We start from the raw sequence: 26,671 nt of genomic DNA on the forward strand, positions 1-26,671 counted from the left end.
ATCAGATAGGCTTACCTGGGGAGATCATTCCATAAATGGGGCAGTTACTACAGAGAAGGCCTGTTCTCTTATCGCAATCCTCTGGAACTCCCTCAGAGTTGGCACCCAGAGAAGGGCCTCAGATGACAATGTCAGATTCTGGATAGGTTCATATGGGGAAAGGCAGTCTTTTAGGTATAGTGGTCCAGAGCCATATAAGGCTTTAAAGGTCAATGCCAACACTTTTAATTGGACCCAGAAACAAAACTATAGGCTTTCAGATTATCCCAATTAATGAGTCTGAAGAAGCACTACCCCTACTTGATAAAAACCCACTTTAATAAATCATGCTTCTCTTCTGAACTTAAAGAACTGGCAGAATATACACTCTTGGATCTATCATTTCTTTGCCACATATGCACCTCAAGAACTACTGTGCAATTCACGTTTTCCCCTCTCTGACTTCTCCTGTAATGATGTGAATCAAATTGCAGGAAAACCTGAACCTCAGCTTTTTAGGCCTACTGTCCCTAGACCTGCAAATCAATGTATTCTCCTAGAATTATCTAGAGCTGGCTCAAGACATCTTGCTACCTGAGACGTGGCAGCAAATGACATCCCACCCCCAAAATCAAGGTGCATATTAACCAAGACTGGCCAGGTTATTCTAGCACCTGAGGCAGAAAATCCCACAAGTGTCTCTCCCCATCCTTGGCCATAAATATACAACAACAACACATTAAACCATTAACAATTTGCTGCCCTTTCATGACACCCAAAATGAACAGAGATAGCCATTCTGCGTAACGGCAGAGCCAGCTCTATTATCCCAACCCACTTGCCCAGTTTAAGACAGAAACAATCCAATGCTGATTTCCCAAATCCATTAGTGTACATTTATTAGTGTCTTCACAATTGTATCTTAATCCACAACTTCTATATAGCATTAATTAAGTGTCAAAATCATAACATGAGACGCTCTAGATTACCTGTTCATTTAAATTTTATTTAGGAGACTGGTTCTCCCCATTCTTTTCTTTTTACTGTACTTTAATATTAAGGGATAACTTAATAGTATTGAGCAATTAATTGCCAACATCTATCCATGGACTTTCTACTCTCTTTACAACATAGCTTCTGATACAGCAATGCATTCCCTCCCAGTAAATCCAGAACTCTCAGAGTGTCGAGGAGAAGGGCAGCTACACACTCAGTCTTTAACAGCACAATGGTCAAGAATTCACAGATGCTTTACACCTCCTCCATGCCAGGAAACATTTCGCCCCTTCCATTTCTTCCATTCAGTTGTTAAAACCACTGCTTTCAGTTAAAAATACCAGCCTCACTAATAACAGTAACTAAAAAAAACTGAGGGTGCACTCCAGGGCTCCTCCCCACTTCCCATTTACCCAGCCTTTGCTTTCTAATCCCCACAAGGATTATTCCTTTTTCTGCCGCACCCTGCTCCCTTCTTCCCCTTTAAGAGTGGCCTGCTTTTATCCACAGAGCATTCTCTTCCTCCACCTGTCACCCAAGGCCCCGCCTGCCTGAGCCTTCTCTTGGCAACCGCTCAAAAGAGCCTGCCCTTTCCCTGCCTGCTACCAGCTTACCCAGGCATCTCGCCTTCCCCATCCACCCTCTCAGTTGCCTGCCAGACTCCTGCTTCTCCCCATGCTGTCAACAGCTGAAAGGGGGGGGGAGAGAAGAAAGGAAGAAGAAGAGGGGGGAAATCCCAGGGTGCTCCCCCTAGCCCAATCAGGTGGCAGGTTTGAGCATGCTGGAGGCCACTACTGCTCTGTCTGTTATATAGGGAAGCAGCCTTTTGTTTGTGGCCTGCTTATTAACAGCAACAGCAGCTGGAAGGGAAAGAGATAGCAATGAAGAAGAGTCACCTACTGAATTTCTGCCTGACTTGTGAGAGGCATAGAGATCTTGCAAAGGGAGGGAGGGATAGCTAAACCAAATCTGTTAAACCTTCAAAGTTACCCTGGCAGTCAGAAGTGCAAAGCAAAAAGGTGCACTTCCACAATACATTCCACGACACTTGTCTTCCTGCTCAGAGCAGCATGAAAAGAGGGGGACAACAGCGCAGACTAGAGTGATGGAGCAAAGAGCCAACTAACAGCAGTTCTTCCTTTGTATCTCACCCAACCAAAGAAGCACCCCCGAAATGTTAATTCCCGACATAAAATCTCCCAGGGCCCTTTCTTACCCGCTGGAAGGTTTACAGTCCCCGGGCTGAAGTACCGTTGCCTCCATGGTGGGTAGCTTCTCTTCAGCTGCCTTCTTAATGAAGTTGCTGCTGCCGGAACTTGATCAAATTCCAGTCGGTGGAGGAAGGTGGTTTTAAATAAGTAAATAAAAAAGGCTCCGCTGAACCGACTTCCTTCTCTCCTGGTTGTTGTTCTTCCTTCACACTTTAACCCCACTCCAGCTGAGGATCATTCTGCCCTTTCATCTCCACGAGGCGGCTAAAGGAGGCACAGTACAGAAAGTAAAGTTACTGGCGGTTGCTGCCTGGCATCCAAACAGCAAATAATTCAGCAGTCTCCGTGCCCTGTCTCAAGCCAGACTGGGGACAGAGAGGCACAAGCAAGGGGAGTTTCTGGTTTTGTCCCTCCTGTGGGTCAGGAATATCCGCTGACTAGTTTAAGGCTTCTACGGCTTGTTTTGCAAAGATGGTATGCAGAACGCACAGGAGAAGCTATGCAATATTTATGCGTCCAACAGATATTTCTTTCTGAGGCCGAACAAACGGGCTTAGTTTAAAAAACAAGGTGAAAGTCTCGAAGGCACCTGTCAGATTTACCAACCACCGAGAACATATCGCAATTCTCCCAAAGATCTATCAGAATACATGAAGCAAATGATTAGGCAGAAAATGCAAGACGGTGCAACAATTATAACCAGGGATTAAAATTTGAGGTAGGAGAGCCCCAAAATCAGTTTTTGGATTTGATTCATAATGCTGCAACACACAATGTATGAGTATATACAGAGTGCCTTTTGTTTACCACTAAGGCTGCAGACTGCAGTACAACTGTGTACACTTAGGTGGGAATAACCCCCATTCCACGCAGCGGGGCTTACATTTGAACAAGCATGCATAAAATAGGGCAACCAGCCTTCATAATCCTGGATTTCAAAGAGGCTTGAGTTGCTGTAGTTAATAGTACAAGGTACAGCATGACAATGAACGCCATTGCTCCCAATAGACCAAAAGCTGCTCCACTCGACTTACTTCGTGGCTGAACTCGACACCTCCTGCGCTAGAACAGAGTTGTAACGCAGCAATTCCCAGCCACCAGGCTGTAAAGCCAACTTGCAGTTCTTCAAAACCGTGCTGAGCGAAGCAGGAGCAGCTGTTACAGCAGCGAGCGCAGCGTTTCCATGTGACTGCCCAGGACAAGTACAAACACGGCGAAGAAGGAACCTCTCTGGAACAGAGCAACCAGTGGCACGCACGCATGCGGAGCACGCCCCTTCATCGCGCCCACAAGCAAAACCCAGCCAAGCGACCTGTATCGAGAGGAAATTCTTTCCTTACATAACCCAAATGCAGGTAAGATATAACTACCCTTGAGAGTACAAAGCGGAGTTGGCAGTTGGGCAGCCCAATGAGCGATGTTAAGTTAGGCAACAGATCATAATGTTCCCTTATATCTTTTCCATGTTACAGACACTTAAGGCTGCAATCCTAACCCAGTTTACCTGGGAGTAAGCCCCACTGAATTCAGTAGGACTGACTTCTGAGTAGACATGGTTGGAATTGCCCTGTCAATTTCATGCTTCCAGAAAGTTATGCCTAAAAATTAAAAATAATCAAAAATGTAAAATGAAAGCTTGTTCAACAATCTCCAGATCAACTGTGACAGCTGTGAGCTCAACCCACAAGAAATCAAATCATATTAGAAAAGGTTTGTTCAAAAATAAGATATATGCTCACACACAATCAACTTGGTGCATTTCTAGGCCCAATTCAGACCAATGGTAGAGACACACTTACTGTTGTGCCGGTTCAAGTGCAGCACCACCTCTTTTCTGAAAACGGGCACACAATGCTAGTCAAACTCTGCCCCTTTTTGCTGTAAAAGCTGGTTGGGTCAGCTCCTGTGCAGTTCAGCTTCATACAGATTTTATAACTGATTGGTAGATTAACCCATTGTGCCTGCAGGTGTGGCCAACGCTTTGCTGTGGGTGGTCCAGAAAGGTCTTAAGTCAGCAATGGGGAAGGGAGATGTGTGCAGCAGAGGGCAGAGTCACTTCAAAACTCAGCCAGAAAAAATCTGGCTGAGGGATCTCTGCCTCTCTCATCATATATTTGCTTGCAAGGTTTCAGATTTCTTTAAGAGTCTGTATCAATCTAGGATTATAGGTCTTCAACCAGCAAGTTGCAAAGCCACACCAGGTGGGTCGCAGCTAGGGTTGCCAGGTTCAAGCCTGAGGCTGACCCTGTATCTTTAGGAGAAAAGAAAGTCAGCCAAGTGCAGGTGTTCTTGCAACACTGTAATGGGAAAAACCACAAGGTGGAATTCTCCCTTCCCCCTGCACAACTTTTAAAGATACAGAAGACCTCTTGGAGGCTGGGCCTGGCAGGGGGAAGGGAGAATTCCACCTTGTGGTTTTTCCCATTACAGTGTTGCAAGAACACCTGATCTTGGCTGACTTTTTCTTCTCCTAGAGATACAGAATCAGTTTCAGGCCCTGAACCTGGCAAACCTAGTCACAGCAAAGCTGTTGCTACCATATTGGACTTTTAACTTAGGATGACCAGACAAAAGGAACAGTACATGCAGTGTCTGGGCTAGAATGTGTTCTTCTGATAAGATGCTCATTTTATCAGTTTCCATGAAGGCGGCAATGGGTCAGGCGAAAGGCATGAGCCTTCCCGAGTAAGATACATTTCTGGCCAACCATGTGCCCCATCTTTCTATACCTATGCCTCTAGTGAGAGAGCTTCATACGGAACATTCTGTTCACTTTCTAGAATATTTCTATAGCTTTCTAGGTTTCTCCTAGAATAGAAGTATTCTGGGACTAGAATGAAGATGGGTTGCCTGCTGTGGAGTAGCTTGGTTGCCAAGCAGTTGCCATCATGGCAGCTGCTGGGAGCCCAGGAAGTGAGAGCAGGCATCTGGTAGCTGCATGAAGTAAAAGTTGAAGAGATCAGGAATGTCACATCATCCTCACACCACTCCTTGCAATGTGAAATGGGGCTGGGTCAGGGGGGAAATTCCTTGCTAAGTAGACGGGGGGAATCCATTTACAGGTCTTTCCGTACAGTTGCCAAATTCATGCCTCCAGAGGCCCTGCTTCCATTTCCCTCCTCCCATTTCAGGATATCAGTGCCGGCCATGTGCCCACTTCAGTGAGCTGTGCAACAGCACTTTTTAGCTCGTGTTTTCTGAGCTGCAAGGGAAGAATGCTGTGCTGAACTCTCTATGTGTTTGGTGATGGAGGAGGGTGGAGAGGGAATTGTAGTTTTTTTTTCTAAACATGGAAGTGTGATGGAATGGAACTGAATGCCTATAGAAAAGGCAACAATAGCAGGTGAAGAAAGTAGAAGACGAGAGAAGGATCGAAATGTGTAACAAGATAAAAGGAATGTGGAAGAAGATGTTTGCAGAGAGGAAAAAGCAACAGATTGTAATATCCCATGGGTTTGGGAACAGTACTCGCTGTGTAGGGAAACCTTGCATTGGGTATGCCCTAATACCAGGAAGCAGCAGTAGTCAGGAAAACTGAAATAATTGTATTAATTGTGAACAACAGATCAACAACTCAGCATAGCAGCTAAGATAACTAATACTAACTTCCTACTAGTTTTCACTGAGCTATGAAGGGAAACGCACCAGGGAGGTCTATTATAGACCAGGCATCATCATCATCATCTTCACTATTAATTACCCACCCTTCACCCTGAGGTCCCAGGGCTGGTTACAACAATTTAAATTGCATTCTTAAAAGAAATTTAAAAACAACTGACAAGTAAAAACATATGATGGTTTCTAAAAATATGTATCTCAGGTGTCAAAGGCCAGGGTAAATAGGTACAGCTTGACTTTATAATGAAGTTGCCAGATGTACCTCTGTGGGGAGGGAGTTCAACACCTTAGGGGTTGCCACAGAGAATGTCCTCACTTGGATCACTGCCACCACCCTGAGCTTGTGAGAGCAACAGAACACTACCAAGAGGGCCCCACCTGCTGATCTTAGTACCCAAGAGGGTGTATAGGAAAGGATACTGCCTTTCAGGTATTTGGGGCCTAAGTTGTTTAAGGCTTTAAAAGAGTCACATGAGCATCCTGAATTGGGCCCAGAAATGAACTGGCAACCAATGCTGCTGTTTTAGAACAGGGGTTATATAAAATCTAAATGGAAACCCAACCAGCAATCTGGCTACTGCATTTTGGACCAATTTAAGTTTTCAAGGGCAGCCCCACATAGAGTACATTGCAATAATCTAATCTGGAAGTTACCAGAGCATGGAGTACAGTGCCCAAGTCATTACTGTTCAAAAGGGGCAGTAGCTGGCAAACAAAGCAGAGCTGGAAAAAGGCACTCCTAGTCACTGAGACCGCCTGAACCTTCTGTGACAGTGTTTGGATCCAGGAGCACCCCCAAGCTACAGACCTGCTCTTTCCAGAATAGACCATCTCCCATCCACCAAGACATGAAAACGGGGGACACAGAACACCTTTGTCTTTTCAGGATTCAGCCTCAGTTTATTGACCCACATCCAGTATGTCACTGCACCTCAACTGCTTCTCCCAATTTAGATGTAACAGAGAGACAAAGCTGGGTGTCATCTGCATATTGATGACACTTCACTCCACATCTTCTGATGACAGCTCCTAGAAGCTTCATATAGGTGTTTAAATACCATGGGGAACCCCTGAGGACACCACAGGACAAGCTTCCATGGGGCCAAAGAGTAATCTCCCATAACTACTTTCTGGAAGTGGCTCTGGAGGTATGAGCAGGACCACAGAAGTACAGTGCCCCCAGCCCCCACCTCCCTGAGACACTCTAGAAGGATATCATGGTTAACAGTGTCAAAAGCTGCTGAGAGATCAAGGAGAACAACCAGAGTCTCACTCCCCCTATTTCTGTCCTGACAGATGTCATCAGCTAAGGCAGACAAGGTGTCATGGTCAGGCCTGGAGCCAGACCGGAATGGATCCAAATAATCAGTTTCCTCCAAGTATGCCTGAAGCTAGACCTCCACTACCTACAGCACCTTGCCCAAAAAGGGGGTATTTGCCACTGGGCTATAATTGTTTACCACTTCTGGGCCCACAGAGGTCTTCTTCTTCTTAGGTCTCCTTCAAGGCAGATGGTACCTTCCCATCCTCTAATGAAGCATTAATCACTTCCTGGACCCACCCAGTCAACCCCTGTCTAGGAAGCAAAGATGACCAAGAGTCAAGGGGACAAGTGGCTAGCTGCACATGTTCAAGCAGCTTGTCTACAACCTCAGGCTGCAATAACTGAAATGGATCGAGTTGGAACAAACAGTATTCTGGATGCCTCCATTGGACTTGCTCTAACCGTGGCACTCAACTCTGCCCGAATCTGAGCAAAGTTACTACAGTAGGCCTATGAGGGCTTGTCTCTTAAAGAGAGAGGCCACACTCGCTATATCCCCCTCTTTGGCTTCAAATCCATGAACAATCAATCTTCTGGATCAAAACATACTTCTCAGGTTTGGAGTCAGAGATTGAAGACATGACTCCATTGGAGTCGTTCCCACTTCCCCACAATACAATAATGGAACTTGGGAGGGTATTATACAACTTGACCTCTCCTAATTCGGACTAACTGCTGAGGGTCTCTGGATGCCTCTGGAGGCTCAGATTGTTGTCAACAGTCTTGAGGCAATGGATCTCCATCCACTCCAGGGGGTTGTCCATTGGATTCATCCTGTGATGTTTCCACTGATGTGGAGATGGGACATGGAACTTCCTCAGATTCCTCCTTGCATTTTCACTTCACATGCTCATGAGTCATTCCTCTTTCCAGGCACTAAGGCTGAGACCCATTCCTGGGTTGTTTGCATTCAGATTTCATTGCCAAAACACAGAGGAGGTATGAGCTGATGCCCCTATAATAATGTGACTTCTGTTGATGCTGAAGCTGACTAAGCTGTGTGTGTACCCGATAGCACTGCCAGAGATAATGCTGCTATAGTCGCAAGAAGCATACTATGCAAAAAGTGTCTCATCAACAATTGAGCTGGAGGTGACAGGAAGACCCATACTGGTGTGTGCCTGACATTTAGCAGGGCCAGATGGAGTTTTGTACTATCTTGTTGTGCCTTTTCAAGCATTTTTTAAATGGTCTGGAGTCAGCTAGGCCATTGGACTGAGGGTAGGTTGGGCTCAAGTCAGCCATGATGGTACCCCATTCTCTGACAAATTGTTGCACACTGTTACTGCCAAATAGAACCATGGTCAGACCCAATCTTCCTAGAGATACCATGGTGGGCAAAAACCACTTTCAGTTTTGCCATTACTGTGGCAGCTGATTTATCAGTGAGATGGAGAATTTCAGGATATGTTGGCTGCATACACATTAACTTGTTTTTACCACAAAATGTAGCTTTTATCTCAATCTGGAATCATTCATGCTCGTCCTCAACATGCTGCTTTCAATCTAGATTAATTCTACATCCTGCCATCCACAAGGGTGGGTGTGGTTATTTGATACTCATTTGAAAATCCTCCCCTTGAGTAAGCTTGCCATGCCTTTTCCTCGCTGCACATGCCCTAGGTGAATGAAGGAGGAAGTGGTGATTCCTTCTAGTTATACACCTGTCCACAATGTCATTTCACAGGTGTGGATACATACACATACTATCACTGGGACCGCCTACATCTGTTTTCATCTGCTTTCAAGTGGACACACTGGAGTAATACAGAATCAATCTGCAGCCAGTTTTTATTTTCAGAAATCAGTTTCTCAATTAGGACTTTTAAGGGGCAAAAAATATGCAACAGATCTAGATTATGTGTGGACGATGTAGAAAAAACAAGTGCTCAGTCTCTGTTAATTGTAGAATAAAATGATGCTAATACACAGCCTTTCAGTAGTAATCTGTTTTCAACAGGTCTGAGCATTCCTTGAATTCAAAAACGTCAGCTGCAACCTTCAACCAGGGGAGGCAGGAATCATGTGGCAGCATGGACGCTTGATGATTGGCTGTAAGGACTGACACTGTGGGCAGCTACCTACCCATTGCTCGATGTGGGCCTTCATGTTTGGCTATTACATGAGGAGTCAAGCTTTGGCTGTGATCCTTTGAACTTCTTGGTGTGGAAAGCGCAACAGCATTAACATGTCGTCTCTTGCACCTTGCAGAATGATCATCCTCAACCCACTCATTAGCAATTCATTTTCAATCTGAATCTCATCTTCAACAATATGCTCTTAGTTCTGACTTCACCTGTTTCCTTCTCCGGGGCCACCTGCTAAGGTGTTGAGTCTTGAGGCTGTGGAGGACCCGGTCAGCATTGGCATTGCATTACAACTGCTGAAGCATATGGTCACCAATTAATTCTGTTTCTGTAAGAGCATACATGACTTTTTCATCAAAGGGTATCTCCAAATCACCCTGAGGAGTGTTCAGTGTGGCCCTTAATAAGATGCCAGTTACAAACATGTCCTTGCCCTGTGTGTAGACAATTTCTAAGTAATATTGTTGAAGTTGCAAGAGCATCCTTTGTAGTCTTGCTGGGGCCTGTCCAATGGCTTTTGTAAAAAACTCTTCCAAGGGTTTGTGATCTGATTGGACCAACATCCTGTGGGCTGGATGGAACAATTATCAGGTGGATCCACAGTTGGCTCCAGAACTGTACTCAAAGAGTGCTTCTCAACAGTTCCGTCTCAAACTGGGGAGGGGTAACGAGTGGGGTACTGCAGGGCTCAGTCCTGGGTCCAGTGCTCTTCAACATTTTTATTAATGATTTGGATGAGGAGGTGCAGGGAATGCTTATCAGAATTGCTGATGATACTTCTCAGTCAACCTTTATTGCTTAGCCATAGGCCATCGCAAAGCATACAAAATACAAAGTATCTAGTTTCCTCTACAAACATATTAAAATTACATAATAAAATATAAGACGAATATGGCGCAATCTAAAACTGTGCTATTTGTCCTATAGCATCTCTGAGCAATTGCATGTCTGCTCTTCTATGTGCTTCACCCGGAGCTTTTGCGCTGTGAGTGCAAACTGAGCAACTCTGTACGTAATCGTGTCGTCCTTGTCTGATAAAATAAGGGAAATAATATGTGGGTCCGAAAGCGCTCCCTGCCATGGCAGGAGGCCTCCCAAAAATTTGATCTGAGGATTGGAGTACAAAGGGCATTCCAATAGATAATAGGGCAGATCTTCAACCACTGCCACTCCACATATACACAGCCGCTGAGCCCACGGAACCTGCTTGTATTGTCCGAGCAGCACTGCATTCGGCATCGTTTGGAATCTTAGTGCTGTAAAGGCCTGCCGGCGATTTATCGCAAGGGGGTAGGCCAAATAACTCGCTCTAAGGTGGTCCTGCTTGAATACTCCATACCACCTGGAGAATTTCGAGTTAATAATAGGCAGCCTATCTAACCAAGAACAGTGCCTAGAAATAGCCTCATGCAGCCTTCCTCTATTAGAAAGCATTGGGGAGTCCTGGACTGGGATATGGTACAAATGATAAAAGCCAGATAAACTGGACCACCAATGTTTGTCCATAGAAGCCGATTCATAGCAAGATTTCAGAATTGGTTTGGCTGTGGCATTTTTAGCTGACTCCCAAAAATTAAGTAGAGAGCAGTGTGCTCGGGCTCTAACTGCAGGTAGACCAGACTCTGAGCGTAAAAGTGCCACTGGGGTACCAGCCGGTAATCGGAGGAGTTTTTTCAGGAAGCTGTTTTGAATTGTTTCTAGGCTGGAAAGATGGTGATCCTCCCAGCCCCAGACTGGAGCTCCATACAGGATCTGAGCAAGGACTTTACCTTGGTAGATTTTCAGAGCAGGGGGGATAAGGTTTCCACCTGCTGTCCTATAAAAATTAAGTATGGCTCCACATGATCTTAATGCAGCAACTTTTGTGTGGTCGATGTGCTTTCTCCAAGACAGAGTGTCCTGAAAGTGAATGCCCAAATACGTAAACACCTGGATTTGCTCTGTTGGGTGCCCACCAATTGACCAATTAAAATTACGATGCCTCTTACCGAAAACCATTTCTTTTGTTTTTGAATAGTTAATCTGAAGTTTTTCCTTGGCGCAATAAACATTAAGTTTTGTAAGTAATCTCCTTAGTCCTTTACGGGTAATGGGCAATAGGACCATGTCGTCTGCATAGAGAAGCAATGAGATTTTCCTGTTTCCCAACGGAGGGGGGGGAAGTCAGGGCCCACCAGTTCCACAATTATATCATTAAGATAAAAATTAAAAAGAAATGGAGCTAGGAGGCACCCCTGTTTGACCCCCTTATTAACAACTATGGGGTCTGTTAGTGAGCCAGTAATTCCTACCCTTACTCTAGCGTTGTTGTCGGAATACAATTCTCTTATGAGAAACAAAAGCCGCCTGTCGATATTTATTTTAACTAGTTTGGCCCACATCATTGATCTATCTATAGAATCGAAGGCGGCAGCCAAGTCCACGAAAGCAGCATAAAGATGTTTTGTGGAGCCAAGGACACACCATTTTGCTATAAAATATAATGTAAAGCAATGATCGATGGTACTTTGCCCTTTTCGGAAGCCAGCTTGTTCAAGAAGAATAACTTGGTTGGCGGCTTCCCACTCTTCTAGTTTGGTCGATAGATATTTAGAGTAGAGCTTGGTGGCTGTGTCAAGGAGACTAATGGGCCGATAATTATTAGGATCACTCCTGTCCCCTTTCTTATAGATTAGGACGACTATACTCTGTTTCCACCCCGCGGGAAAGTACCTGTGTTGTTAAATTGGGTGAACAGCTTGGCTAGTATGGGAGCCCACCAATCCGGAAAGTATTTGTAAATTTCAGGGGGCATCATGTCTTCACCAGGCACTTTACCCACACTCAAGGTAGTTATAAGCGTTTTGATTATGGTGACCGCGGGCCAGAAAGGCAGGGAGAGCTCCTCCATAGGAGAGGAGAGCATAGACCTTCCTGGGGAGGACACGTAAAGCTTGCTAAAATGAGTGGACCAAACTTTAGCAAGGATCTGGCTGAAGTTTAACGGTCTGGGTGTTCGCATCCCTTTAGCAACCAGGTCCCAGAATTGTCTCTCGTTCCTCTCCGCCACCGACTGACCCAGTTGTTGCCATTGCGATCTAGCATATAAGTCCTTTTTCCGCTTTAGCAGTAGCTTATATGAAGATCACAAGGACACTAGGTGGTCATGGACGAAATTATCTGGATTTCTGGTAGCTTGCCTGGCATAGTTCATCAGCCGTCTCTTAGTGTCCTTGCATTCGTGATCATACCATCTATTAGCTGTGAGCCAGGAGGCCTTGAATTGTTTATTCTGGGTCAGCATGGGTCTAAGGAGGGACATAATAGACAGGTATGGCTTCAGGGCATCTGAATTGGAAACTAATAATGCTTGTCTAATAGATTGAGGTAAATTACTGGACAGAAAATGTGAAACAGTAGAGAGGAGAGCTGAGGACCAGCAAATTCTCCGGTCCGCAACTTGAATTCCCTCCAGGGTTGACTGTACTGGAGGGGGAATAGGTTGCTGGGGCCTCATTAGCATCAAAAGGGGAAAGTGGTCGCTCTCCACTCTGTTAACCACATCAAACCTAACCACATCTGGGAACATGATGTTGGATACAAACACATAATCTGTTACACTAGCTCCCCTGCTAGTTAGGTAGGTGAAAGCCCCTTTGGACACATCAAAAGAGGAGCCATGTAGGCATTCCAGATGGTGCAATTGCAGAAGGTCCACCAATCTACAGCCCTGCTAATTGGACATATGGTCTTGAGAGACCCTGTCGCCCAATGGGGCATAAAAACTAGGACCCTGATTGGAGGAGGTCCCTGTATCCGACCCAACACCCCCCGTCCTAGCATGGAAGTCTCCACACAGGATCAGTCTGGAATAGGGGAACTGACGCTCCAGCTACAGGAGAGTTTCTGACAATTGATCCCATATACTGTCAGGGCCCACAAGCCTAGCTATGACTGGGGGGAAATACACATTAATAATTATAAGGGAACCTGTGCAGATCCCCACAAGCCTCAGAGCCTGAGCGTACTGTCCACAATCCGTATTCAGACGCTGAATCTCTACCGGTAGATCCACAGAAATAAGGATGCTAAGGCCACCACTACCTCGGCCTTTAGGGTTCCGCTTAACCGCAGGGGAAGAGAAAACTCTAAATCCATTAAGAAACAGAAGGTTAGCTTGGGTCATCCAGGTTTCTTGGAGACACAGGATTTTAAATTTATTTATTTATTTATTTATTATTTCAATTTATATACCTCCCTTAGCAGAATAGCTCTCAGGGCGGTGAACAAACAAGATAAAATACAATATATCATAATAAAAATCATAAAAACATATACAAACAAACAACAAAAAACACTACAAAAACACAATACGACAAAAATTAAAAATACGGATTAAAAGATTAAAATGGTTAAGAAAGTTAAAATGCCTGGGAGCATAAAAAGGTCTTTACCTGGCGCCGAAAAGATAGAAGTGTAGGCGCCAGGCGTACCTCTTCGGGGAGGCTGTTCCACAACTCAGGGGCCACCACAGAAAAGGCCCTAGATCTAGTAACCACCCTCCGGACTTCCCGATGGGTTGGTACCCGGAGGAGGGCCTTAGATTCTGAACGAAGTGAAGGGGTAGGTTCGTATCGAGAGAGGCGTTCCACAAGGTATTGAGGTCCCACGCCGTGTAAGGCTTTATAGGTAAGAACCAGCACCTTGAATCTCGCCCGGAAGCAAATAGGAAGCCAGTGCAGATGCGCCAAGACAGGTGTTATATGCGAAGACCGACTGGTCCTCGTCAGTAGTCTGGCAGCTGCGTTCTGCACCAGCTGAAGCTTCCAAATTGTCTTCAGGGGCAGCCCTACGTAGAGCGCATTACAGTAATCCAATCTTGAAGTTACCAGAGCGTGAACAACGGAGGCGAGGTCGTCCCTGTCCAGATAGGGGCGTAGTTGGGCTACCAGACGAAGATGGTAAAACGCATTCCGTGCCACCGAGGCCACTTGGGCCTCGAGAGACAGGGAAGAGTCGAGAAGAACCCCCAAACTACGTACCTGTTCCTTCAGGGGGAGTGTAACCCCATCCAGAACAGGGTTAACATCCACCATCTGAGCAGGGAAGGCATTCACCAACAATGTCTCGGTCTTGTCTGGATTGAGTCTCAGTTTATTAGCTCTCATCCAGTCCATTATCGCGGTCAGGCAACGGTTCAGCACATCAACAGACTCACCTGAAGAAGATGAAAAGGAGAAATAGAGCTGCGTGTCATCAGCATACTGATGGCAACGCACTCCAAAACTCCTGATGACTGCACCCAGCGGCTGCATGTAGATGTTAAAAAGCATGGGGGATAGAACTGACCCCTGCGGAACTCCATACTGGAGGACCCAGGGTGCCGAGCAATACTCCCCATGCACTACCCTCTGGAGACGACCCGCCAAGTAGGAGCAGAACCATTGCCAGTCAGTACCTCCAACTCCCAAATCAGCGAGTCTCCCCAGAAGGATACCATGGTCGATGGTATCAAACGCCACTGAGAGATCAAGGAGAATCAACAGAGTCACACTCCCCCTGTCCCTCTCCCGACACAGGTCATCATACAGGGCGACCAAGGCTGTTTTGGTGCCAAAACCGGGCCTGAAACCGGATTGAAACGGATCCAGATAATCGGTTTCATCCAAGAGCGCCTGGAGTTGGCTGGCAACCACCCGCTCCGGTCTGTAGTTGTTTAAATTATCTGGGTCCAAGGAGGGTTTCTTTAAAAGAGGTCTCACTACTGCCTCCTTGAGGCTACCAGGGACCACTCCCTCCCTCAAGGAGGCATTAACCACCTCCTTGGCCCAACCGGTGGTTCCAGCCCTGCCAGCTTTCACTAGCCAAGATGGGCAAGGATCCAGAACAGACGTGGTCGCCCGAACCATTCCAAGCACCTTGTCCACTTCCTCGAGCTGCACCAACTGAAACTCATCCAATAAAGAAAGACAAGGCCGTGCTCCGGACACTTCAATGGATTCATCTGTCACAACATCAGAGTCAAGGTCCCTGCGGATACATGCAATCTTATCTTGAAAGTGTCCAGCAATTTCATTACAGCGGGTCTCAGATGTTTCCATAGTATTGTGGGGGCCAGAGTGTAAAAGCCCTCACACGACTTTAAAAAGCTCCGCTGGGCGGCTTAAAGATGATCTAATAGAGGCAGCAAAATAGAGCTTCTTTGCTGTCCTTACCGCTTTTGTATACAACTTATTGGTGGCACTTACCAAGGCATTCTTTACATTCTTGTAAAAAGGCATCCAAGTCCGCATCCCAATGTTTATTGGCCCAGCCCATTATGTTCCAAGATAGAACCAACAGTTGTCATTCTGGTAGATTGAGTTCATTTCTTTGGAGACACACATGCAGCCGTTTGCTGTAGGATGTAAAATGGGAGGGGTTAGAATATGCGGCTCTCTTCCCAATGGATCTATAGCTTGGCCCCTCTTGAACCTAGGCACCCTGTCGTGCTCACCTTGAAGAGTGATAGGCTTCTGTTTAGGGGGTGCCTTTGCCTCTATTGGGACCAGAAATTTAGAGCACAGAGCTTCAGTAGGGGGGTGGGAGCATTCTGGGTAGCCTAGTTCTGCCTCCTCCAGAAGTCTCATCTTAAGCCAGGAGTTGGGAGAGATAGTATTGGCCCTTCCCACCTTTATAGAATGTGAAGGGGATAACTCCGAGGTCCTGGGAATACCGGGGCTCACTGGTGCTGTACAATCCGATGCGTTCCCTTGATCTACTGAAGGATCGGCCCTCTGGGATACAGTCCATCCCACCCCCTCACCAGCCCCTGGGCTACTAAACAGCAACACAGAGGCTGGCCCAGGGGGTACCCACGCATGGATATTTAGGAGCTGCACCTTTAGCTGGTCTAGTCTGCACAAGATTTCAAATCGTCCTCTTGGGGAGAGAGAACCAAATGAGTGAAGTAGCATTTGTTCCTCCTTATCAAAAGGGTCAGCAGACCAGCCAGCAGATTGAGATCTAACTTGTGTCCTTACATCCAATTTTCCTGTATGGATGACTGTTTCAGCGACTCCATTCCTGCTACTCAGTTCCAGTGCATCCAGATCAATGAACGGTCCTTGCGTGCCCCTTAACACATCCTGGCAAAGGTTTGAATGGGGACGGGAGCACGGTGTTAAGGCCATTGGCATAGCCCTATTTTCAAAATATCTTAGTGGTATTAAACCCAGGAGGGCCAGTTCATCCTTCTTATACAGAAGTTGGGTCGGGATTTTCGACGAGAAGGTGACCACGGCCCATGCCTTGCTACCGTTATAATACAGATATTCCATCTGGTCAATATCCGAAGTGTTAAGATGTATCGAGGGGCAGCTCTTTAGTATTTCCACGAGGTGGCATTTGCAGGTGGGTTGGTCTAGCATACCCCTAGGTTTGGGATAATTTACAAGGACCAATTTACACTGATTCAAGACTAAGTTCCAGTTCTGTGCACTTGGCTTTTTTGCCTGACCCTGGTTGACATGCTCTCTTAACAGAGCATCATGCCACGGATCCTGGTGAGGAGGAGGGAAATCCTGCATTCTTGGGGAGAAATCACATGGAGGGGTCAGAGTGGGAATAGTAATAGGGCAGAGGTTAAAACCGACCTCCCGATGTACTGGATAGTGGTTCTTATTTGGCTTCTTGCAGGGTGAGGGCCTCTTTTTCTCCCTGTCCGAAGTCGGTGAATGACCCAGCAAGTCAAATAGTTTTTTAAAATTCATTTGTTTGCCACGTACCCGTTTTTGATTTTTCAAGTTCTTACTCTTATTATTGATGAGCCGCTTCCTACCCTTCCGGCAAGGCTTTCCCTTCACAAGGATGGACTTATGCACTGGGGGAGGGGGTGGTGCAGTATATTTTTGCGAGGAGGGAGAGTCAGCTGTCAGTAATGAAGCCGTGGGTTTTTGATGCCATTTAACTAAGGTTGTTAAAAGAAGATTACATTCAGTCAAGCAAGTTTTCACATTCTCTATCTCTGATGCCAGCATAAACATCCACCCCATGAGCGATAAACCCACCACGGGAGGATCGGATTGACTTATTGAGCATTGTGGCTCTGGAGATGTGCTGGAATTTTTTCTCATTTCCAAAGCCTTGGCGGGGGGGGGGGCTCCTCCGTTAGCAACTCATCTAGAAGGGCCCCTGGACCAGGCGATAATATCCGGGTTACATTGTCTGATAGTGCACTCTCAGGTTGGGCTTTGGCTTTGGAATCTTCCTGAAGCGTGCCCAGCGTAGTAATCTTCCACTCACTTGCTGGCAGATGAGCTACATTTCCATCTCCCTGTTTTTCAGCCTGAGCTATTTCAGCTGCCAAGCTTAAGGCTGATGGCTCCCCCATATTCCATTGTATATTATCCTTTGAAGTGTAGGACCAGTCAAGGGTGGATGGTTGAGCGGAGATGGCGGCCACGTCTAACTGAGGGAGGGTTGTGAAGTAATGTGTGATTTTTAATTGCTCCCCAGAGATTTTTGACGTCTTATCTGCCATCTGGGGAGAGGGAGAGGTTAGAACTTGCTCTCTCCTCCTTCTCCTCTGTACTCTCTGTCGGGGAAGGCTCTCAAATATAGATACAGCTCCCAGAGCTTTCCGTCCTTTCCTTGTCAGAACCATTTAGATAGTATTATTTAATGGTTCCGAACACCCCCCGGATATTTCTCGAGGTTGCATCAACTTAGGAGGGTGTTCCGTCGATGGCTACACACCTCCAGAAGGACTTACTAGGGCACGGCCTCGTTATGTTTAGTTGGAGTGGTTGCCTAATAAGCTCCTGAGGCACTCCTGTATTTTGAGTGTCCTTTGCAGTATTTGACATCCGGCAGGAGGGAAGTGATAGGCCTTCAGTTAGTAAGCTATGCAATTAAGCACGCGCTGGACGATTTTTCAAGGCCGCTGACACAGTGATTTATCAGGTTACTATTTACTAGACTAAATATCGGGCTGCTTTTCTTCTTCCGAGAAAGATATAATCAGAGCAGCAAGCAGCAAGCATTAGGGACCTTGCCTCTTTTGAAATAGTACTGTCCAAGGGGTTCTCTAAATAAGGTTAAGAGTCTGGCCAGGGAGAGAGCAAAGAGGAAACTCACCCGGAGCCATTAATCATCCAACCTAGCGGTTCCTTCACATGCCAATCAGTAACAGCCACTGCACTGGTTTGAATCCTGGTTTGATTCCCACGGGCACTGCCTGGCCTTTTTAAAAAGAGGCCAGCTTAGCTGATGATACAAAATTGGGAGGGATAACAAATACCTTGGAAGACAGAAACAACATTCAAAGGGATCTTGATAGGCTGGAGCACTGGGCTGAAAACAACAGAAGGAAATTGAACAGGGATAAGTGCAAACTTCTACACCTAGAAAAAGAAACCAAATGCACAGTTATAAGCTGGGGGAAACTTGGCTCAGCAATACTATATGCAAGAAGGAACTTGGGGTTGTTGTTGATCACAAGCTGAATATGAGCCAACAGTGCGATGTGGCTGCAAAAAAGGCAAATGCTATTTTAGGCTGCATTAACAGAAGTATAGTTTCCAAATCATGTGAAGTATTGGTTCCCCTCTATTCAGCACTGGTTAGGCCTCATCTTGAGTATTACCTCCAGTTCTGGACACCGCACTTTAAGAAGGATACAGATAAACTGGAATGAGTCCAGAGGACGGCAACGAAGATGATCAGGGGACTAGAAGTAAAGCCCTATGAGGAGAGACTGAAAGAACTAGGCCGTTTAGCCTTGAGAAGAGAAGACTGAGGGGAGATATGATAGCACTGTTCAAGTACTTGAAAGGTTGTCACACAGAGGAGAGCCGGGATCTCTTCTCGATCATCCCATAGTGCAGGACACAGAACAATGGCCTCAAGTTACAGGAAGCCAGATTTCAACTGAACATCAGGAAAAACTTTCTGTTACAGCGGTACCACAATGGAACCAATGACCTAGAGAGATGGTGGGCTCTCCGACACTGGAGGCATTCAAGAGGCAGCTGGACAGCCATCTGTCGGGAATGCTTTGATTTGGATTCCTGCATTGAGCAGGGGGTTGGACTCGATGGCCTTATAGGCCCCTTCCAACTCTACTATTCTGTGATAACACTGGCACACCAAACAAATATTGGTGAAACTTCTTTGCGGTAAATACAGTTGCTAGAATTTTTTTCAGTTTGTGCATAGTTTTGTTTGTCCTGAGTTAGGGCTTGAGAGTCATAGGCGATTGGCTGCTTGTTCTGTAAGAGACATCATCTAAGCCACCCTTATATACATCTGCTTGAACTTCTAGATCCCAGTTCCTTGGGATCAAATAAGTTTAGGACCAAGGCTATTTTGATGGCTTGTCTTCAGGCTGTTCAGAGCTTGCTGATGAGTCAAATCCCATTGCCATTGTGCATCCCTCCATAGAAGAACGCTTATGGGCACTGCCAGGGCTGATTCACTGGGGATATACTGAGAAAGATACTGTATGATCCCCAGGAGCCTTTGGACACTCTCTTGTTCATTGGCAGTAGCATTTGACATATGGCTTGGACTTTGTATCTGGTTCAATGCTGTCTTTTGAGATAATGTGCCCCAAGTACCTGATCTTGTCAAACAGTAACTGGACTTTATCTCGTCTGAACTTGACACCATTATGACATGCTCTGTCTAGAACCTGTTTAAGGATGGTATATTCTGCATTTGTCACTACACAGCTATGATCATGTCATCTGCAATGATGTGTATGCACATAATGTCACAGAAGAACTCATGGTTCTTTTGCTGAAAGACTTTACTGATTTGATGGCAAAGGGCAATATGTTGACATCATAGTGACCCCAAGGAGTGTTGAACATACAAAGTTCAGCTGATTCCTTATCAAGCTCAACCTGCCAGTAGCCACCTTTCTAATTCAGAATGGTGAAGACCCCCCCCACTAAACTGCACTGTACATCTTCAATGGTAGGGGCACAGAAATGCTGTATTTTGATGCCTTATTTAGGTCTTTAGGGTCAAGACAAAGGCAAAATAAATCATATTTTTTCTGGATAATGATGTCAAGGCTATTAATGCACACTGTTTGATCACCCAGGAAATGACTCCTAATTTGTCCAAATGGCCCAGGGTCTTCTTAAGTGAAGCCAGAGTAGCGTACACTGGGTCTTCCAACACTGGCAAAATAGTGGGGTCTGTGTAAATGAGTGCCTGGAAATAGGCCACATACTTCAAATACATCAGCAGATCCTCTTTGGATGACAAAAGAGTCACTCCATGCAACCTCCTGATGAGGTCCAGGGCAATACAGCCTGGTCCACCCAATAAGGGCTGGTTCATCATCCCCTGGGATGTAGAACAGGAGTTCCCAAACTATGGTCTGTAGACTACCAATAATCCACAAACTTCATCCTGGTGTCTGCAGCATGTCTACATTAAATATATATATTGATTTTTAATTGCATCTTTATTGCTTCTTTTATTTCTTATATTGTATTTTATTGTATTACAATTTGAATTCTATGGAATGCAAATTCTAATTCTATAAAATACAATATAAGAAATGAAAGAAGCAATAAAAATAAAATTATGAAGAATGCAACATTTAGCCCAGCACATTACAATTGCTACAACAGGCCAAAAAATCATTAAATGGTCCACCAAGAACACCCGCAATTTTCAAGTGGTTCATATGGGGGGGGGGGAGTTTAGGGACCAGTGATGTAGAACATCAAAGTTGCTTCACGCAAGTTTGGCTTGCAATGTGCTGTGACTGATCCTTTGGGTTCAATACTGACCTCACCAAAAGCAATTAAAATCACATCTGCTGCTGCTATCTGCACACGCAGTTAATGGATGAGGGTATGCTTTCAGGTATGGTATTTGTTTCAGCCCCACTGTCTAACTTACAGGTCACTGGGACTCCAGCTACGTTAACAACAGTAAACCATAGTGGGGAGCTAATGACACTTTCTGGAGCTTGGGATGCTGTTAAAATGCCTACACACTTTTTCCTGTCTGGGTGCTGCATGCTTACTTCTGCATATCGTTGCAAAATGATTTTGGCTCCCGCAATTGTGGCATGAAGCTCCAAAATCTGGACAAACTTTTGGTTTATGTGCACTACCACATCTTTTGCCGGGTGGTCTTGTGTTGATGAGGGACTGCAGACTGTATTGAAGACCTTGCTGCTTTGTGCAGTGCATGTATTTGCTTGTTCGCTTAGCTGACTGTATGCACAGGCATTGCAGACTCTGTAGCCAATGCAAGGGCTTGTGCATGGGTGAGAGCTTGAGCTCTGCAAATGTCTATTGCTTGAGCAAGTGTGAGATCAGAATGCTGAAGTTGTCCTTTTTAAACTTTCTTTCAGGGGTATTAAAAACAATTTAGTCCCTCATCATTACATCATTGGGGGCTCTAAACTCCCAGTCCTGAGCTTTGTACCTTAATTCTGGTCATCAGGTACCGGGCCAAGTTCAAGGTTCTGGTTTTGGCAAAGCCCTGTACTGCTTGGGACCAAGATACCTGAAATATAGTCTTACCACTTATATACCCAGTCGATCATTGCCCTCTGCAAGTGAGGGCCTCCTACAGATACCATCTTATCAGGAGGTCCAATCCACACAACACAGGAAGCAGACCTTTGGTATTGTGGGACCTACCCTTTGGAATTCTCTCCTCTAAATATTAGACAGGCACCATCTCAATTATATTTTCAGTGCCCATTGAAGACTGTCCTCTTTCAACTTAAAATCTTTTAAGTAGAGACCTTATCCCAAATGCTGCATCTGTGTTGAAATTGTTTTTAAAGATGTCTTTAAGGCTTTTTTTTTAAAGATGTTTTTAAAGATGTTTTGTTTTCATACATTTTAAAGTGTGTTTTAAAGATGTTCTAGAGTGTTTTTAGTGTTTTGTTTGTCTCCCTGGGCTCCTTCTGAGAAGGGCTGGATATAAATTTCAACAACAATTCTGTAACAAAATTATCACTTCCTTCTGTTTCATTTAATTTGAGTTTCCAAAACTGACAGCGTTCAAACACTAGGCTTTTCCTAGGCTCACAATAGTGTTAACAGGTTTTGAAGTTTCTGCCAAGGTTTTCTGGGTTGGATCTGCATACAATTTTACATATTACTGTAGATGTCCAGTTCCTTGTCACCAATGCAATGCAAAAGAATGGCAGTCTTATAATCTTCTGGTTTGTTGTTGCATTAGATACAGTGAGGTAGAGATCCCAAAAGGAGGTGTCTAGATTGCATGGGAGAACTGCAGGCTTGCATGCAAACTACATACTTCATAATAAGCCACACCCCTTTCAATCAAGCTGCTATGGAGCCCTTCAGAGCACATGGCTTAGAACACATGGCTTCAGAGCACACAGATTCACAGCCCTCTTGGCCTTTTTCTTTTCCTCGCTACAGCTCCTTTGTCAAACTCCTGTTTGCTCTCCCTGTTCACTCGCTCTCTGAAAGCTGGCTTGCTTATATCTCCTCTCCTGTGGACCAGCTGAGACAGCTCCCTCTGCTCTGCTCAGTTAGGAGTCAGGAAACAGAATAATAAAAACCTATACGCTTATAGCAGACCTGAACATGAAGACAGGCAAATGAATGGTGGGTCTCTGCACAGCTAGCGCTGATACTTCTTCTTTTATTGATGATTTTTAAAACAATACAGTAACAAAATATAACATCATACAACCAATACAGTTGGCAGTTACACGAACTCTGGAGGAAAGTGACCACACCATACTTGAATTCTTGATTTTAACAGAAGCGAAAGCTGAGAGTAGCTATATGAGCACCCTGGACTTCAGGAAAGCTGATTTCAATAAACTAAGAACAATTGTAAGTACGGTTCCATGACAAGTGACCCTAATGAGAAAAAGAGTCCAAGATGGGTGGGAGTTTCTAAAAAAGGAAATTCTAGAAGCGCAATGGCAAGCAATTCCAACAAGGAGAAAAGGGGGGAAACAGCAGAAGAAGCCAATGTGGCTTCACAAAAAGCTTAGAGATGACCTGAAAACAAAAAAAGACACATACAGGAAGTGGAAAGAAGGCCAGGCCACAAAGGCACAGGCAGGTATCACGGAATTGCAGGGATGGTGTCAGGAAAGCTAAAGCTGAGAATGAGCTGAGGCTAGCGACGGATGCTAAAAGCAACAAAAAAGCTTTCTTCAGGTAAAAGACAGAGAAAAGATATGGTGGCACAGCTGCTCAATGAGGATGGCAAAATAACAGATGACAAAGAAAAGGCAGAAGTGCTCAATTCCTACTTTGGCTCAGTCTTTTCCCAAAAAAGGGCCTATGACCCCCCGGGAAACATGAAGTAGAAGGATCAGGATTGGACCTTGAGATCGATAGACAAATGGTCAAGGAATACCTAATCACTTTGAATGAGTTCAAATCAGCAAGGCCCAATAAACTGCATTCTAGAGTATTGAAGGAACTGGCTGAAGAACTCTCAGAACCACTGTCTATTATCTTTGCGAAATCATGGAGGACCGGTGAAGTGCTGGATGACTGGAGGAGAGCTAATGTTGTCCCTATCTTCAAAAAGGGCAAGAAGGAGGAACCGGGGAACTACAGACCAGCCAGCCTAACATCAGTCCCTGAAACAATTCTGGAGCAGATTATAAACCAGTCAATCTGTAAGCACCTTGAAAGCAATGCAGTGATTACTAGGAGCCAACAAGGATTTAGGAAGAACAAATCCTGCCAAACTAATCTTATCTCATTTTTTGATCCTTGTAGACTGTGGGAATGCTGTGGACATAATATATCTTGACTTCAGCAAAGCTTTCGACAGTGCCCCATGATATTCTGATTAGCAAGCTAGCTACATGTGGGCTGGATGGAACAACTATCAGGTGGATCCACAGCTGGCTCCAGAATAATACTCAAAGAGTGCTTATCAATGGCTCCTTCTCAAACTGGGGTACCACAGGGCTCGGTCCTGGTCCCAGTGCTCTTCAACATTTGTATTAACTACTCGGATGAGGAGGTACAGAGCATCAAATTTGCAGATGATACAAAATTGGGGGGCACAGCTAATGCTATGGAAGACAGAAACAAAATTCAAAGGGACCTTGATAGGCTGGAGCATTGGGCTGAAAACAACAGAAGGAAATTGAACAGGGACAAATGCAAAGTTCTACCCTTAGGAAAAAGAAACCAGATGCACAGTTATAAGATGGGGGATACTTGGCTCAGTCATACGATATGTGAGAAGGATCTTGGAATTGTTGTTGATCACAAGCTGAATATGAGCCAACCGTGTGATATGGCTGCAAAAAAGTCAAATGCTATATTAGGCTGGAATAACAGAAGTATAGTTTCCAAATCGCATGAAGTACTAGTTCCCCTCTATTCAGCACTGGTTAGGCCTCATCCAGTTCTGGTCTCTGCACTTCAACAAGGATGCAGACAAACTGGAACAGGTTCAGAGGAGGGCAACAAGGATGATCAGGGGACTAGAAACCAAGCCCTATGAGGAGAGACTGAAAGAACTGGACATGTTTAGACTGGAGAAGAGAAGACTGAGGGGAGATATGATACCCCTCTTTCAAGTACATGAAAAGTTGCCATACAGAGGAAGGCCGGGATTTCTTCTCAATCATCCCAGAGTGCAGGACACAGAATAATGGGCTCAAGTTGCAGGAAGCCAGATTTCAACAGGACATCAGGAAAAACTTCCTGTTAGAGCCATACGACAATGGAACCAATTACCTAGAGAGGTAGTGGGCTCTCCAACACTGGAGGCATTCAAGAGGCAGCTGGACAGCCATCTGTTGGGAATGCTTTGATTTGGATTCCTGCGTTGAGCAGGGGGTTGGACCTGATGGCCTTATAGGCCCCATCCAACTCTACTATTCTGTGATTCTAAGGACCCAGATGTTCAGATACTCATTTCCAGGGCAGGTCTTCTTCAGTCCCCCTAGTGGTGAAGCTGTTCCCCAATTATTGTGAATGTCAATCCATAGGGGTGGCTGGGCGGGGAAGAGAGATAAGTGGATTCTTTTATGTACTTTATTTAAAAAGTTAAAGTTAAAAAACCCAATAGCCTCTTCTGCAGATGTAGAGAGATTTTTTTTCTTCCTTTGGACTCATTCATTCTAAATTAAAAAATTAGGAAAGAGAAAGCAGGAAAGCTTGTATTTCTTTTCCAGACAATGAACAAGACAGATGAAGGTGGTGAATAAGAAGAAGACTGAGTTCACTGTACCATCCAATATTTTAAGTTTCTCGACTTGGTTGAAATTGCCTACATTTTATTTTTTAAAGTACTTTATGTTTATCTGAAAAGTGAAATAGTTAACCATTCAAAAATCATGTGCATGTTTTGTTAATGTTGTTGAAGAAAACTAACCGGAAGAATTAAAAAAATTTACAAGTACAATTTAAAAGCCTATTTGGTGGTGGTGATTCTGGCATATGACGACAAAATTATCATGATTAATTGAACAGGTGGAACTGTTTCATCTCCTGAAAAGCTTCACAAGTTCATTTTGCTTTAATACTAAAATGACCAGATTATGATCCCATTTTTGGTGAAAATTAATATGAAAACAATTCAGAATAATTGCTTAGTGTTTACCTACCTTCTAATGAAATTTACATCTCCGAATTATGTGTTAAGGTTATATTAAACTGTAATGTACTTCTACTAAAAATGATGATTAAATAGAATCTTCCTCACTAGTGATTTAAACTCTGATTTAAATCATTAAAATGGAGTTCTTCAGAGAAGCGACTTAAATCATTATTTAAATCATGTTTTAAACAATTTTATTTCAATCATATCAACCCTGCTAAATGTTAAAAGGCACAGAGTCTCTGGTCAACCATAACACTGCAAGCCTGACTTGCATGTTTTTAGGCCATTTAACATATGTACAGTATTTTCATAATAAATAATCAAGAACAGAAAGTGAGGGGGAACATTTGCCATTTTGAGAGTACCATAGGCACCTCTGGTTGTTTTTTTCCCTTCCACCCTGAGTCACTCTCAAAAAGAGAAACACACACACACTTAGTTTTTCCATGGGGTCAGGGTAAAAGGTAGATCTAATAGAATTAAATCCTCTTGAATGTGCATTATTTTACAGAGGGCCCCCCCCCCCCGCCACAAACCCACCATCAAATTAAAGCTTACATTGGTAGAATGCAAAGTAAAACAGAACTGATGCTTTCCAGCACTATAGAAACACTGATCCTTGGGATAGGTTCTTATGATTTTTACATAGGAGATAAAAAAATCTCACAGAAAGTATCTGTGGATGCAGAGGTGACCTATGATTCCCTGGTGATTTTTGAGGGGATCCCTGGTAAAAAAAATCCATACCTCAGCCCCATGTTTTTGCACCATGTTAGATCTGTGATTTTTACAGTTCAGTCAATAGAGCTAGACATAAACTGTGATGTGATGGCGGTTGTGGGGATGAGTAAATTATGTATTTTCAAGAGGATTCATTTTACTGTATACAGCTTAAG

General features: G+C 44.7%; 2 protein-coding genes across 9 annotated transcripts in view; one reads left to right on the top strand and one right to left on the bottom strand.

The window, feature by feature from the left end:
• COBL (cordon-bleu WH2 repeat protein) overlaps positions 1 to 4,149 on the bottom strand; it is a 267,077-nt gene extending 262,928 nt beyond the window's left edge. For 3 of the 7 annotated variants that reach the window (XM_061590027.1, XM_061590024.1, XM_061590021.1), the window contains exons 1-4: positions 3,986 to 4,149; positions 3,221 to 3,498; positions 2,192 to 2,450; positions 16 to 138 (exon numbers count right to left, since the gene is read on the bottom strand). Coding sequence is in view for 1 of the 7 variants with exons in the window: in XM_061590025.1 (XP_061446009.1) it covers positions 2,192 to 2,238 (47 nt within the window). In the remaining 6 variants the exon portion in view is untranslated. The remainder of the gene's footprint in view (positions 1 to 15; positions 139 to 2,191; positions 2,451 to 3,220; positions 3,499 to 3,985) is intronic. The other 4 variants (XM_061590026.1, XM_061590029.1, XM_061590022.1 and 1 more) reach the window with 3 other exon arrangements.
• EXOC3 (exocyst complex component 3) overlaps positions 3,380 to 26,671 on the top strand; it is a 62,753-nt gene continuing 39,461 nt past the window's right edge. For both annotated transcript variants that reach the window (XM_061590033.1, XM_061590032.1), the window contains exon 1: positions 3,380 to 3,541. The gene's annotated coding sequence lies outside the window, so the exon portion shown is untranslated. The remainder of the gene's footprint in view (positions 3,542 to 26,671) is intronic.

The sequence above is a fragment of the Rhineura floridana genome, chromosome 11, assembly GCF_030035675.1.
Source record: "Rhineura floridana isolate rRhiFlo1 chromosome 11, rRhiFlo1.hap2, whole genome shotgun sequence".
NCBI classification, from domain to species: Eukaryota; Metazoa; Chordata; class Lepidosauria; order Squamata; family Rhineuridae; genus Rhineura; species Rhineura floridana.